Below are 14,166 nucleotides of genomic sequence, written 5' to 3' on the forward strand. Positions count from 1 at the left end.
CCACGGATAAAGATTTCTAACCCCATTGATGGATTATTTTAATCCCATTTATGAACATTTTTAACCCCATGGATGGACATTCATAACCCCATTGGATGGACATTTTAACCCAAATAAATGAACATTTTTAACCCAATGGACGGACATTTTAACCCAAATAAGTGAACATATTAAACCCCAATGGATGAACATTTTAACCCAAATAAATTAACATTTTAAACCTCAAAGGATGAACATTTTAACCCAAATAAATGAATATTTGAATCCTAATGGATGGACATTTTTAACCCCAATGGATGAAGACGTAAACCCCAATAAATGAACATTTGTAACCCCAATGGATGAAGATTTTTAACCCCAATGGATGAACATTTATAAACCCAATGGATGAACATTTTAACCCAAATAAGTGAACATTTTAAACCCCAATGGATGGACATTTTTAACCCTATGGATGGACATTTTAACCCAAATAAGTGAACATTTTAAACCCCAATGGATGAACATTTTAAACCCAAATAAATAAACATTTTAACCCCAATGGATGGACATTTTAACCCAAATAAATGAACATTTTAACCCCAATGGACGGACATTTTAACCCAAATAAATGAACATTTTAAACCCCAATGGATGAAGATTTTAACCCCAATAAATGAACATTTTTAACCCCAATAGATAAACATTTTTAACCCAAATAAACAAACATTTTAACCCAAATAGGTGAACATTTTAAACCCCAATGGATGAACATTTTAAACCCAAATAAATGACCATTTTTAAGCCCAGTGGATGAAGATTTTAACCCCGGTGGGTTAAATATCCACCCGGCCTTTGCAAAGCCAGGGCTGGCTGAATAAATCACCTTCAATGAACCCAAGCCATAAAAACCAACACAAAATCAATCACCGAGAGGCCGTGAAGGAGATGAACTTCCCTCCCTCCCCAGAACCACAGTCAGCATTTCCTGAGCAAAAGCCACCCCAGGAACAGGGCCTGGGGCATCATTTCCACCAGGATCCCGAGGAGCTGCAGCTCCTGCCTCGGGGCTGAGAGGAATTTTACCCTGGGATGCCAAAAATCCATTAAAGATCCGCCCTGCATGCACTGGTGGGGAGGCCTCAGCCCTGACGGCTTCCACAAGGAATTAAAAATTCATTAACGATCCGTGCTGCTGATTGATGTGCAGTGGCTCTGTTTCTGCAAACAGCATTTCTGCTGCTTGAAATAAAAAAAGATTTATTTTTCAGTGTTGGCCACAGCGCTGTTTTCAGTAAATGTTCTTTTCAAGATTAATAGTTTTCCCTTGTTGTTGTTGTTGTTGTTGTTGTTCTCCTGGAACAAGTTATTATTACAGTAAAACCCTGGATTTTGGATTAATGTAGGATTAATTCAGCCCAGCCAACCCATTCCTGGTTTGCTCCTTTTCCTGGTGTGGAATTTGGAGGAATATTTCGACCCAAAGCAGGCAGGCAGGAGCCGTTCCACACACAGAATAAACTCCTCCTGCAGGGCAGGGCTTCCCCGGGCCCACAGCCCTCAGTCCTGCCGATTTCATTCTCTCCTGGCTGGATTAACGTTTGTGTTACAGGGAGAAACCACTTTAATTTATTTCAGGATAACCCAGGTGGATCGCAGGAAAATCCCTTTTCCATCCAGATGTGGCCCAGGATGGTCATTCCTGGCCCAGCTGTTCTGGGCCGCCTCAGGAGGGTTTGGGGGGGTGTTAAAATCATAAAATCCTGGGATTTGGGTTGGAAGGGACCTTAAAACTCACCCGTGGCAGGGACACCTCCCATTGTCCCAGGGTGCTGGCCCTGGGAAACCCTAAAAATTGGGAAAACCCTAAAAATTGGGAAAACTCTAAAAACTGGGAGACTCCCCCACTCTTGTCTCTGTATATTCCACTCTTGCATCCTTACCCTCCAAAAAAACCCCATTTTTGCCATCCCATGGGATTTTTAGTTGTTTTCTGTGGCATTTCCTCCTGAATTTCAGGATTCCTCGACACAAACTGAGATTGCAGGAGTGAGTTCTGCTCCTCTGCAGGGACACAGCTTTGAAAGGCAAATCCATCTTTTCTCCCTGGTTTGATTTCCTCTCCCCCAGCCCTGGGAGCAGCTCTGCTCCACGGGATAATGGATTTGGAGCTGCTAAAAGCAGCTGCTAAAAGCATCCTGGCCTCTCCCAGGTTCCCAACCAGGAGATTTCCAACCCAAACCCTAGAGTTTCTTCCATTAAAAAAAAAATCCAAGTGTTGTGATTCTCCAAGATTTCCAAAACGGCCCCAAACCTCCTCATTCTCTTCGGTATTTCTTCAATAAACCACCAAGATGCTGCAATTTCCCAGGATTTTCCAAGCCTTGATATCCCTTCAGTATAGAATCCAAATGCTGCGATGTTCCAGGATTTTCAAATCTGCCTTAAAACCTGAAAATTCTTCAATCAAATTCTCCAGGTGCTGTGATTTTCAAAGGATTTTTAAATCAGACCCAAGCCCTGATGTTTCTTCCATATAAAATCCAAATGCTGCAATATTCCAAGATTTTATCACCAGCCTCAAACCCTGATAATTCCTCCGTAAAACCATCCATGGGCTGCAGTTTTCCCAGATTTTTAAATCAGTCTCAAACCCTGATATTTCTTCAATAAAACCATCCAGGTTCTGAGGTTTTCCAGGGTTTTATCACCAGCCTCAAACCCTGATAATTCTTCCACAAAACCATCCAGGTGCTAAGGTTTTCCAAGATTTTAAAATCAGCCCCAAGCCCTGATATTTCTTCAGTGTAAAATCCAAATGCTGCAATATTCCAAGATTTTATCATCAGCCTCAAACCCTGATAATTCTTCAATAAAACCATCCAGGTTCTGAGGTTTTCCAGGGTTTTATCATCAGCCTCAAACCCTGATAATTCCTCCATAAAACCATCCATGGGCTGCAGTTTTCCAAGATTTTATAACCAGCCTTAAACAGTGATATTTCTTCAATAAAACCATCCGTGTTCTGCAGTTTTCCCAGATTCTTAAATCAGCCCAAGCCCTGATATTTCCTCAGTATAAAATCCAACTGCTGCGGTATTTCAAGATTTTATCACCAGCCTGAAACCCTGATATTTCTTCAATAAAACCATCCAGGTTCTGAGGTTTTCCAGGGTTTTATCACCAGCCTCAAACCCTGATAATTCTCCAATAAAACCGTCCGCGTTCTGCAGTTTGCCAGGATTTTTCCACCACCCTCAAACCCTGATAATTCTCCAATCAAACCACGACCCCCCCTCGATTTTCCAGGCTCTCCTTTGCTCCCCGCACCCCGGGGATGCTTTGGGGCGGTTTCGGGGCGCGGCCCGGGCTTTTCCCCGGGGACGGATGCCGGATGAAGGATGAAGGATGACGATGACGATGATGATGGGTGAGGGCTCAGCGGGGCCGGGCTGCCCGGAGCAGCTCCTCCCTCTCGCTATTTATTCCTGCGCGGAGCTCCGCGGCTGAATCACCTCGGGGCGAGCGGGCAGCGCCGTTTCCAGCCGGTGAGTGCCGGGGGAACGGGGATGGAGGGGATGCGGGAGGGATAAACCCCGAGGCGAGGGGGGTCTGAACGCCGGGAGCGCGGGGCTGCCTCTTTTCCCGATGAAAAATTGACATTTCCAGCGGTTCCTTACAAGCCAGCGCCCCGCTCCTGCCCGCCTCTTGTTTACTCAGCGGTTACTCAACATCGGGAATTTCTCCTCCGAGGGTTTTGGCTTTTCTCCCACCCGCCAGCTGCTCCCCCTTTTCTCGGGAAAGACAAAGGGGTGAAGGGGAGATCTCTAAACCCAGGGGTGATGTTTTCAGAGAAATTCCGATTTAATTGAAATTTCCAGAGCCCCAGGCCGGGATTTTGAGCCCAGGAGGGTCCGGACTCCCCCATCCCCGAGCATCCTCCCATCTCCACATCCCCACCTCCCTCCTCCGCCTCCCCGGAGACCTTCCCAAGGTTATTTCCAGGCGTGTTTTGGCACCTGGGTGTTGGTTTTTCCCCTCCGAAGCGAATCCTCCTCCTTGCCAACGCCGAGCACGTAATTGCTGCTTGCAGCCTCCATTTTCCGCTGGGTTCCTCCGGCACGGATAAAAATCGGCTCCGCCACAAACCACCTGAATTAATTCGTCATTTCCAGCGTCCGCCGAGAAGGCGAATCTGGGCCAGAAAGGTTAAAAATTAAAAAAAAAAAAAAATCCCAGTGAAATCACTCGATGTGTAATTTAATATTAGTGTCATGGTCAGGCCATAAATAGAATTCCCGAGCAGAGAGATCCCAACTCCGGGTTTCTCTTCGCCGAGAGAAATCTGGGATTTTAAAGGGAGAAAATCCCGGATTCTCAGCAAGCAGCTCCTTCAGGGATTTGGCCAGGGAACTCATTTATTTGGGGCGAAGCTCCTGGCTCGCTAATTAGCGCCGTATCCTGTTTATCAGCGTTCTCAAGGCAATTAGAGGAGCAGGATCCCTGAATCAGCCTCAAACCCCGCGATTTCCTCAATAAAACCATGGCAGAGCTTTGCCAGAACCCCTCTCCAACCAGGGTTTTAAATTTTTAATTCAGCCGGGGCCTGGTTTTTAACCCCTCGGAGCTCACAGCGGGGAGCGACGCCTCCAGAAATATATTTGAAAAATACCCAATTCTGTGGATTTTCCTCCTCCGCTGCCCATTTTGCCGAGCACCCAAGGAGCCCGTTGTTTTCCCTGCCTTTTGGCTATTTTTAACCCCCCTGATCTCATCCCTGCCCCCAGCGGGTGGGTGCTGCAGGGTGAGGGAGGCAGCGAGCCCCAGCCCGCTCCTTGGGGCCGGGATTTTCCATGGAGGAGCAGATCCCGGACCTGGAACTGCAGATCCCAGACCTGGAACTGCAGATCCCAGACCTGGAACTGCTGCCCATCACCAGGGATGAGCAGATCCCAGACCTGGAACTGCAAATCCCAGACCTGGAATTGCTGCCCATCACCAGGGATGAGCAAATCCCAGACCTGGAACTGCAAATCCCAGACCTGGAACTGCAAATCCCAAACCTGGAACTGCTGCCCATCACCAGGGATGAGCAAATCCCAGACCTGGAACTGCAAATCCCAAACCTGGGACTGACAAATCCCAAACCTGGAATTGCAAATCCCAGACCTGGAACTGCTGCCCATCACCAGGGATGAGCAGATCCCAGACCTGGAACTGCAGATCCCAGACCTGGAACTGCAAATCCCAGACCTGGAATTGCTGCCCGTCACCAGGGATGAGCAAATCCCAGACCTGGAACTGCAAATCCCAGACCTGGAATTGCAAATCCCAAACCTGGAACTGCTGCCCGTCACCAGGGATGAGCAAATCCCAGACCTGGAATTCCTCCCTATTGCCAGGAACGAGCAAATCCCAGACCTGGAACTGCAAATCCCAAACCTGGGACTGACAAATCCCAAACCTGGAATTGCAAATCCCAGACATGGAACTGCTGCCCATCACCAGGGAAAAGCAAATCCAAATTCCAAACCTGAAATTCCAAATCCCAAAGCTGGAAGTGCAAATCCCAAACCTGGAATTGCTGCCCATCACCAGGGACGAGCAAATCCCACGGACTGACAAATCCCAGACCTGGAACTGCAAATCCCAAACCTGGAATTCCAAACCCCAAACCTGGAATTCCTGCCCCAGGGAAAAGCAAATCCCAAAGCAGGAATTGCAAATCCCAGACCTGGAACTGCTGCCCATCACCAGGGACGAGCAAATCCAAATCCCAAGCATGAAATTCCAAATCCCAAACCTGAAATTCCAAATCCCAAACCTGGAATTCCCAGGGAAGAGCAAATCCCAAACCTGGAATTGCAAATCCTAAACCTGGAGTTGCTGCCCATCACCAGGGAAAAGCAAATCCCAAACCTGGAATTCCAAATCCCAAACCTGGAATTCCTGCCCATCCCAAATCTGAAATTCCAAATCCCAAACCTGGAATTCCTGCCCATCACCAGGACTGGGCTTTGCATCCTGCTGAGGTTTTATTTCGGGCCTTGCCAACGATCCCACCCAAACCACTGAGCTTGAAGGGCCTTTCGTTCAAACATTTCTGGGCATAAACCCAGATTTTTGGCAGAAAAAGCATCACTAACGAACCCAGAGAGATTAATTCGCTTTTTGTGGCCCACAAATCCTTGTCCAGGTGGCAACAGGAGAATTTCTGGCTTGAACAGGGTTTGCCCTTTGTGGCTGTAGGAAAGTTCAGCATCTCCTGCCTGTGTTATGATTAATCCTGGGGTAACTCTGTAAATGCTGCAAAAAAATAAATTTAGGACCCAAAGTGAATTATTTCTTGCTGGATCCAGTGATGCTGAAACACCCACCCACACTGAGGATGCTCCTCTCACCCTCCCCAGCAGCGAGGGGAGATTTTGGGGGGCAGGATGGAAAATCCCTTTTTTAACCTTAAACCCACGGCAGCAGTGACTCAGAGCCCTTGGCATTGCCAGGAGGCATTCAAGGGTTTTGGCAGCTTGGGCTTTTTGGGTTTTTTGGGTCTTTGAGGTGTTTTCCAAAGGATTTGCAGCCCCGGTGGGGACTGTCCCTTGTCCTGGCTGGATTATGCATTCAGGGGTGGAAATGGGATTTATCCCCCCTGGAAATGGGGGAAATGGGATTTATCCCCCGGGCAGTGTGGGAGATGCCCGGAATGCCAGCAGCATTCAGTGAGTCACTGGATGCTGGGAAACTCTGAATCCCAAAAATACCCATTAATGAACGGCAATTTGGGTAAAACACGCAGAAATTGGGAAAAGAACCCCCCGGGGCCAGGCTGGGCGTTGCCTTCCCTGCAGCACCGAGTGCCCCTTGGCATCGATGGTGGCACGGCGGGGATCTCATTTCTGCCCCCAGGCTGGGTAGGGCCGGATTGATGAGCGGGGTTTTACCTCAAAACCACGTGAAGCATTTGCTTGTAAAAGCTTTTGTTTCATCACTTAAAGCTGCCACTGTCAGCAGGGGTCCTGTTGGGGAATATATTAAAAAATATATATATATAAATACATTCATACATTCATACATACATACATACATAAATATATATATATAGATATAAAAAATATAAAAATACATATATTTCCACATATATAAAATAGATAAATACATGTATATATATATATTTATATACATACACTAAAATACAAATACATATATACAAATATATTTAAAATACATATACACATATATAAAAATATATACATATATACCTATATATGCATATATGTAAATATATAAAATAGATAGAAATAAGCATATATAACACAACAATAAAAATATAAATACAATAATAATACAATAATAAATAAAAATATATACATATAATAATGAATAAATTTTTATATATACATATATAAAATACATATATATACATATATAAAAAGAATATATATACATATATTAAAATACATACATAAAATATATGTATTTATATATACGTATATAAAAAGAATATATATACATGTGTGTATATACATATATATATACACACACACACACACATATATATATATATATATATATATATATATATATATATATATATATAAAAGCATACACATATATGTATAAAAATATATAAAAAATTTTACATTTACATATAAATGAAGGGTTTGGGGGGATGATGAATACCTTTTGTCCAATGCTGTTCATTCTGCAGCTGGATTTGGGGGGACCAGCCGCATTTGTGTTTGTTGTGCCCCACGGGCGAGGCAGGGCTGGGAGCGTGGCCCTGCCCTGACTCTGTCCTTGTCCCCACAGCCATGGCCCGGCTCCTCGGCACCTCCTGCCTGCTGCTGCTGCTGCTCCTGGGGCTCTGCGCCGACGTCGCCTCCGCCAAGAAGGGCAAAGGCAAACCCGGCTGGGGCGGGGGCAGCCGCCAGCCCAGCTACCCCCGCCAGCCCAGCTACCCCCAAAACCCGGGCTACCCCCACAACCCGGGCTACCCCCACAACCCCGGCTACCCCCACAACCCCGGCTACCCCCACAACCCCGGCTACCCGGGCTGGGGCCAAGGCTACAACCCGTCCAGCGGAGGGACTTACCACCAGAAGCCCTGGAAGGCGCCCAAGCCCAAGACCAACTTCAAGCACGTGGCGGGCGCGGCGGCGGCGGGCGCCGTGGTGGGGGGCCTGGGGGGCTACGCCATGGGCAGGGTGATGTCGGGCATGCACTACCGCTTCGACAGCCCCGACGAGTACCGCTGGTGGAACGAGAACGCCGCGCGCTACCCCAACCAGGTCTACTACCGCGACTACCGCGACCAGCGCGGCCCCGTGCCGCAGGACGTCTTCGTGGCCGACTGCTTCAACATCACCGTCACCGAGCACAACATCGGCCCCGCCGCCAGGAAGGGCAACGCCTCGGACGCCCTCAACCAGACGGAGGCGGAGCTGGAGACGCGCGTGGTGACCAAGGTGATCCGCGAGATGTGCATCCAGCAGTACCAGGAGTACCGGCTGGCCTCAGGCGCGTGGCGGCGCCTGGCCGACTCCCCGCTGGCCACCCTGCTGCTCCTCGTCCTCGTCGTCCTGCACTAGGGCGGCCCGTGCAGTCCAGGTGTCCCCCGTGGGGTCCCCGCGCCCGCCCCGGTCCCGCTTGGTTTTGGTGAGGAGCCCCCCGGCGCGATCGCGGCGCCTCGGGGTTTAGGCGGTGGGATGAAAATGTCGTTTTCTGCCCCAAAAATGGCTCCGGGATGGTGCTGGAGCGCAGAACCGCGGCCTTCGCCTCCTCATCCTCCTCCTCGGGGTCGCCCCGAGAGGGACCAGGCAGAGGGGAGCTCTCCTTGGCGTCCCTGCAGGAGCTTTTCCAAAAATCCTCTTCGTTAACAGGCAGGGATTTGTCTCACCCCACCGTCACCCCCGTTCCCTGGGGTACCCCTGGGGTTCTCAAGCTGCCAGGTTGCAATTTGAACCCTTCCACCACAAAAAAAAAGCCCCTTCCCCGTGTACATAAGGAGCTGCCACTGCACACCCTGCATGCTGCACAAACCCCCTGCAGCAAGACACCGAAATAAAGTCATTTTGTACTCCCTGTCACAGCGGGGCTGGGGCACCGGTCGATGTTTAGAGGCAGAAAGTGCTGCTGAATGCCCCAAACACCCCCAAAATGGTGTTACAGCCCCAGAAAAAGCCAGTTTGGGTGCTCCAGGTGACAAGCTGTGTTCGTGCTTCAGCACCTGGACCCAAAGGACGTTAAAATGCAGCACAAAGGATTCTCAGGGGGTAGCAAGAGACTGAAAGCAGCTGAACCACGCCGGTACAGCAAACAGCATTGGGAAAAAATGGGCCTGGGAAAGGGAAATGCTAAAAAAAAAATCACTTTTGTGAGTAATTCCTTTGCCCTGTGGAAGCAACGGGTGAAATTGTTAATTCTTGCTTCTCTGTGGATGCTGGGCTGGGGACGAGCTGTAACACCCGTGGCGCTGCGTTCGATATCCCTCGTGTGATTTTATTTTTGCAAGGCACTGAATAACACTGTCCTAAATGAGGATTTTTTTTTTGTTATTATTTTTTTCCTTTTTGCATCGGTGTAAGCTAAGTGAAGATATATATATATTATATATAAATACCTATAAACAGAGAGAAACCTTCCAGGACAGCCAAAGCAGGGCTTTGAGGCGCCCCGTCCTTCGCGACACGCGGATGTTTTGTAACCCCGTCAGTCACGCTGCATGCCCAGGATTTGCCGTGCTGAGCCTTTTCTAAGTGTTCCACGTCTGGTACACATTAAAACGGATCAAGCCAAGGTGCCCGGCAGCCTCCTTTGTGTGCCGGCCCCGCGGAATTTCCCGCATTTCTGCGTTTTCTGCATTTTCTGCATTTCCGCCCTCCCGTCCTCCCTCCGGAGCTTTTGTTCCCTTCCAGCCCCAATTTGGCCCAAACCCCGCAGTCCCAGTTAACCTTTTCTCCTCCCTCCCATGGCCTCGCTGCAGCCCAAGAGGAGTTTTCCAATTTCTGTCTCGTTCCGGTTTCTGTGCTAATAAAGGAGTTTTCACATTTGCTGTTTCGGTGGCGTTGAGCCCGAGCCAAGCCCTGCTCCATCCTGGAGGCTTCATCGTGGAATCCTGGAGCTCTTTGGGTCGGGAGGGACCTCAAATCCCACCCAGTGCCACCCCTGCCATGGGCAGGGACAATTCCCACTGTGCCAGGTGCTCCAACCTGGCCTCGGGGACATCCAGGGATGGAGCAGCCAGAGCTGCTCTGGGAACTCCATCCCAAAATCCCACTTAAATTTCTCTTTACACATTCCCAGTGTCCTGCCCATCCATCCCTTGTCCCAAATCCCTCTCCAGCTTTCCTGGAGCCCCTGCAAGGCCTGGAATGTGCTGGAAGCTCTCCCTGGAATTTCCCATCTCCAGGTGAACATTCCCAGCCCTGCAGGTGAGGTCTCACCTGAGCAGAACCCCCCCCCCGGAGCCACTGCCCTCTCGGTGCAAATCATTCTCAATGGGATTTATTTCCATTTATTTGCATGGTGCAAATCGTTCTCAATGGGATTTGTTTCCATTTATTTGCATGGTGCAAATCGGCCTCAATGGGATTTGTTTCCATTTGTTTGCACGGTGCAAATCGGCCTCAATGAATGGGATTTTTTTTCCCATTTATTTGCATTTCGCAGCCCGCAGGGCCCCTCCTCCAACAGCCCCAAATTGGAGGAGAAATTCCCCCAAATCAGGAAGGAGAAAACTTCACCTCATCCAAAGGAAGGGAATAAAAGAATGGATTTAAAAATCCCCCATTTCCCGAGATGATCTCATGGATATTTCCAGGAAGAGGCTCCCAGCACTTGCTGAACTCCCCTGGGGAGGGTTTGACCTCAGCAGCAGCACAATTACAAATTTCTCGTTTTTTAACCCCAAAACCTTCAATTCCCTCCCTCCCAGTCATGGGAAACACATTGGCAATGCTCAAAAATAACATTTTTCCCCTCCCTGCACACGCAACACTCTGGTTTTTAACCCCCCGTGGGGGTTTAGGGTGATTTTTGGAAGGTCAGAACTTTCCTGGCTCTGGCAACACCCAAGTGGGGTGACACAGCCTGAACCGTTGTGTCCTTTAAGGACAGCTGGATCACATTACCCCTCTGCTGAAGCAGAGAAATTAATTAATTAATTAATTAGCTAAATACTCCAAATCCTGCAGTGTGCACAGGAGCCAGGCATGGAGGAGTTTCTGATTTACCAGGATGGCAAGAAATGCACCCCAAAATGTAAATACCCCAAAAGTGTAAATGCACACCAAAGTGTAAATACCCCCCAAAATAAGTATAAATATCCCCCCAAAATCTAAATATGCCCCCAAAAAGTGTAAGTACTCCCCCAAAATGTAAATACCCCAAAAAGTGTAAATTCCTCCCAAAATAAGTATAAATACCCCCCAATGTAAATACCCTCTAAAGTGTAAATATCCCCTCAAAATGTAAATACCCCCTAAAGTGTAAATACCTCCCAAAGCCTAAATACCCCCCAAAGCATAAATACCATAAAATTGGAGGTGTTTTTTTTTAGGGCCTTCTCCAAATCTCTCCTCATACAGCTCTTAGCATCCCCCAAATGCACCCCAAAATGTAAATACCCCCCCCCCCAAAATATAAACACAATAAAATCTGAGTGGTTTTCTAGAGTTTTCTCCAAATCTCTGATCCCATTGCCCTTGGCACCCCCCATCTCCCCAAATAAACACCCCTCACCCAGCTGAATACGTTTTTCCTGCCTGGAAAACGCCGTAAAAAGAGGAATTTTGGTGCACGGCCGCCCGGTTAGCAGAGAGCCGGAGGAGGAGCAGCCGGATTGAGAGGAGCGCGGATCTCAGCCTGGTTTTATCCCGGGCCAACAGCTCCATCTCCTGTCCGAGCTTGGCTTTACACGGCTGAATTTGGGCTGAAAAGCCAAAAAACCCGCTCCAAACCCCGGCTGGGAAATGCCTGGATTTGGCTTCTCCACCCACCTGTGGAAGCGCATCCCCATCAGAGATTCCCGTCCCCGGCACAGACATCTTCTTATGAAAAATCCTTTCCTTGGGGTTTTTCCTCCTGAGGAGCTGAGAGCCCGCAGGAACAAAATGCAAATATTGATTATTTGCTGCTGTGGGATGCAACAGGTGCGTCTGTGATTGGTCTCGTGGGGTTGTTCCTAATTAATGGGCAATCACAGTCAGCTGTGAATAGAATAGAATAGAATAGAATAGAATAGAATAGAATAGAATAGAATAGAATAGAATAGAATAGAATAGAATAGAACAGAACAGAATAGAATAGAACAGAATAGAATAGAAGGACAGAGAGTCCAAGCCACAAACCTTTGTTATCACTCTTTTTCTATTGTTAGCCAGCCTTTTGATGAAACCTTTTCTTCTATTCTTTTAGTGTAGTTTTAATGTAATATAGATCATAAAATAATAAATCAGCCTCCTGAAACACGGAGTCAGATCCTCATCTCTTCCCTCACCCAAGGACCCCTGTGAACACGGTCGCACATCCCAGCGCTAGGAACGACAGATTTGGTTAAAACCAGAGCATGTCTCAAGGCCAAACTTTATTGCGAGGCCGAGGCCTCGGGTTCCCGGCCCCACGCCCCCGTGCCCGCGAGTCCCAGCGCTCTTTTGGGGGGAAAGGAGCGGCTTTTGGGGCAGCCGTGCAGCGGGGATGGCTGCGGGGGCCGAGCTCCACAGGTGCTGGCAGGGCTGCCCGTGCTCACGCAGGTCCTGTCCCGGGTGGGATCCACCCGATCCTGGGCGGGTTTGCAGGATTCATCTGGTCTCGAGTGGATTTGCAGGATCCCTCTGGGCCCGGGTGGGTTCACAGGATCCATCCGATCCTGGGTGGGCTTGCAGGACCCATCGTTTCCAGGTGGGTTTGTAGGATCTCTCCAGTCCCGGGTGGGTTCTCAGGATCTCTCCAGTGCCGGGTGGATTTGCAGGATCCCTCTGGTCTCAGGTGGGTTCTCAGGAGCCAGCCGATCCCTGGTGGGGTTTGCAGGATCCACCCGGTCCCGGCTGAGCTCGCAGGATCCATCGGTCCCGGGTGGCTTTGCAGAATCCCTCTGGTCCTGGCTGGGGTTCGCAGGATCCATCCGGTCCCGGGAGGGTTCTCAGGAGCCACCCGGTCCTGGCTGGGGTTGCAGGATCCATCGTTCCCAGGTGGATTTGCAGGATCCGCCCGGTCCCGGTTGGGGTTCGCAGGGCCCACCCGATTCCAGCCGGGGTTCGCAGGATCCACCCAGCCCCGGCCGGAGCTCGCAGGGTCCGGCTCCCGGCGCGCCCCCAGCTCCGCAGCGCCTCTCCCACCTCCCCAAGCCACGTCCAATCTCCCAGCAAAGTCACTCGAAAGTCGCTTCGGTCCGAAGCCCCGGCCGGGGACGCCCGGCGGCGCCCTCAGCGCTGCATCCCGTGGCTCAGCACGCACGCTCCCGACGCCAGCAGCAGGACGAGCCCCGGCCCGGCTCTCCGCGGCCCGGGGGCTCCGCTGGGGGCTCCGCGCTTCGCGCCCAGCTCGGGCCACGCCGCGTGGAAGCCGCCGGCCGCCGGGGGCTGCCGGGCCGCGGGCACGCCGTGCCCCAGGCGGGCGGGCCGCGGGCGCCCCAGCAGCCCCACGCCGTAGCCCGCCGCCGCCCCGGCCGCGATGGCTCCGGCCACCTTGGAGCCGCGGCCCGGGGCGCTCCCGGCGCGGGACACGGCGCGGAAGCCCCCGCGGAGCCCCCCGGGCGCGGAGCTCCTGCCCGGGGCCCCGCGGCGGCCGGCGGCGGCAGCGCCGAGCAGGGCGAGCAGCAGCAGCAGCAGCGGCAGCAGCGGCAGCGAACGGCGGCGGGCGCGGGGCGCGGCGCGCATCCTGCCCCACCTGCGGGACACGGCGGTCAGAGCGGGGCCCTCAGGGGCTCGGGGGCTCGGTCTGTTTGCCTCTGAGGGAACCCCGAGGATCGGGAGCGGCTCCGCGCTGGGTTGGGTGGTGGGAGGTGGGAGGGTCACAGGTGGGGCTCGGTGACCTCCTGTCCAACCGTTCTGTGGGTCTGGGGTTCTTTAACATATTCTAATTCTAATTCTAATAACACCCCAAATTTGGTGTTATTAGCACCAAGCTAACCTCAGTGGCTTTTATCTCTATATATTGTCTCCGTTTATCTCCATATTTTCTCTAATTACC

At 50.5% G+C, this 14,166-nt stretch overlaps 1 protein-coding gene across 1 annotated transcript; it reads left to right on the forward strand.

Annotated features, from left to right (window-relative positions):
- The first annotated feature begins 3,449 nt into the window (after nt 1-3,449).
- On the forward strand, nt 3,450-10,011 carry PRNP (prion protein). Its single transcript, XM_058820214.1, has 2 exons — nt 3,450-3,527; nt 7,789-10,011. The coding sequence occupies exon 2, from the start codon at nt 7,791-7,793 to the stop codon at nt 8,565-8,567; it is 777 nt and encodes a 258-aa protein (XP_058676197.1). The 5' UTR covers nt 3,450-3,527; nt 7,789-7,790; the 3' UTR covers nt 8,568-10,011.
- Nucleotides 10,012-14,166: the final 4,155 nt, after the last annotated feature.

This window comes from Ammospiza caudacuta, chromosome 26 (assembly GCF_027887145.1).
Source record: "Ammospiza caudacuta isolate bAmmCau1 chromosome 26, bAmmCau1.pri, whole genome shotgun sequence".
NCBI classification, from domain to species: domain Eukaryota; kingdom Metazoa; phylum Chordata; class Aves; order Passeriformes; family Passerellidae; genus Ammospiza; species Ammospiza caudacuta.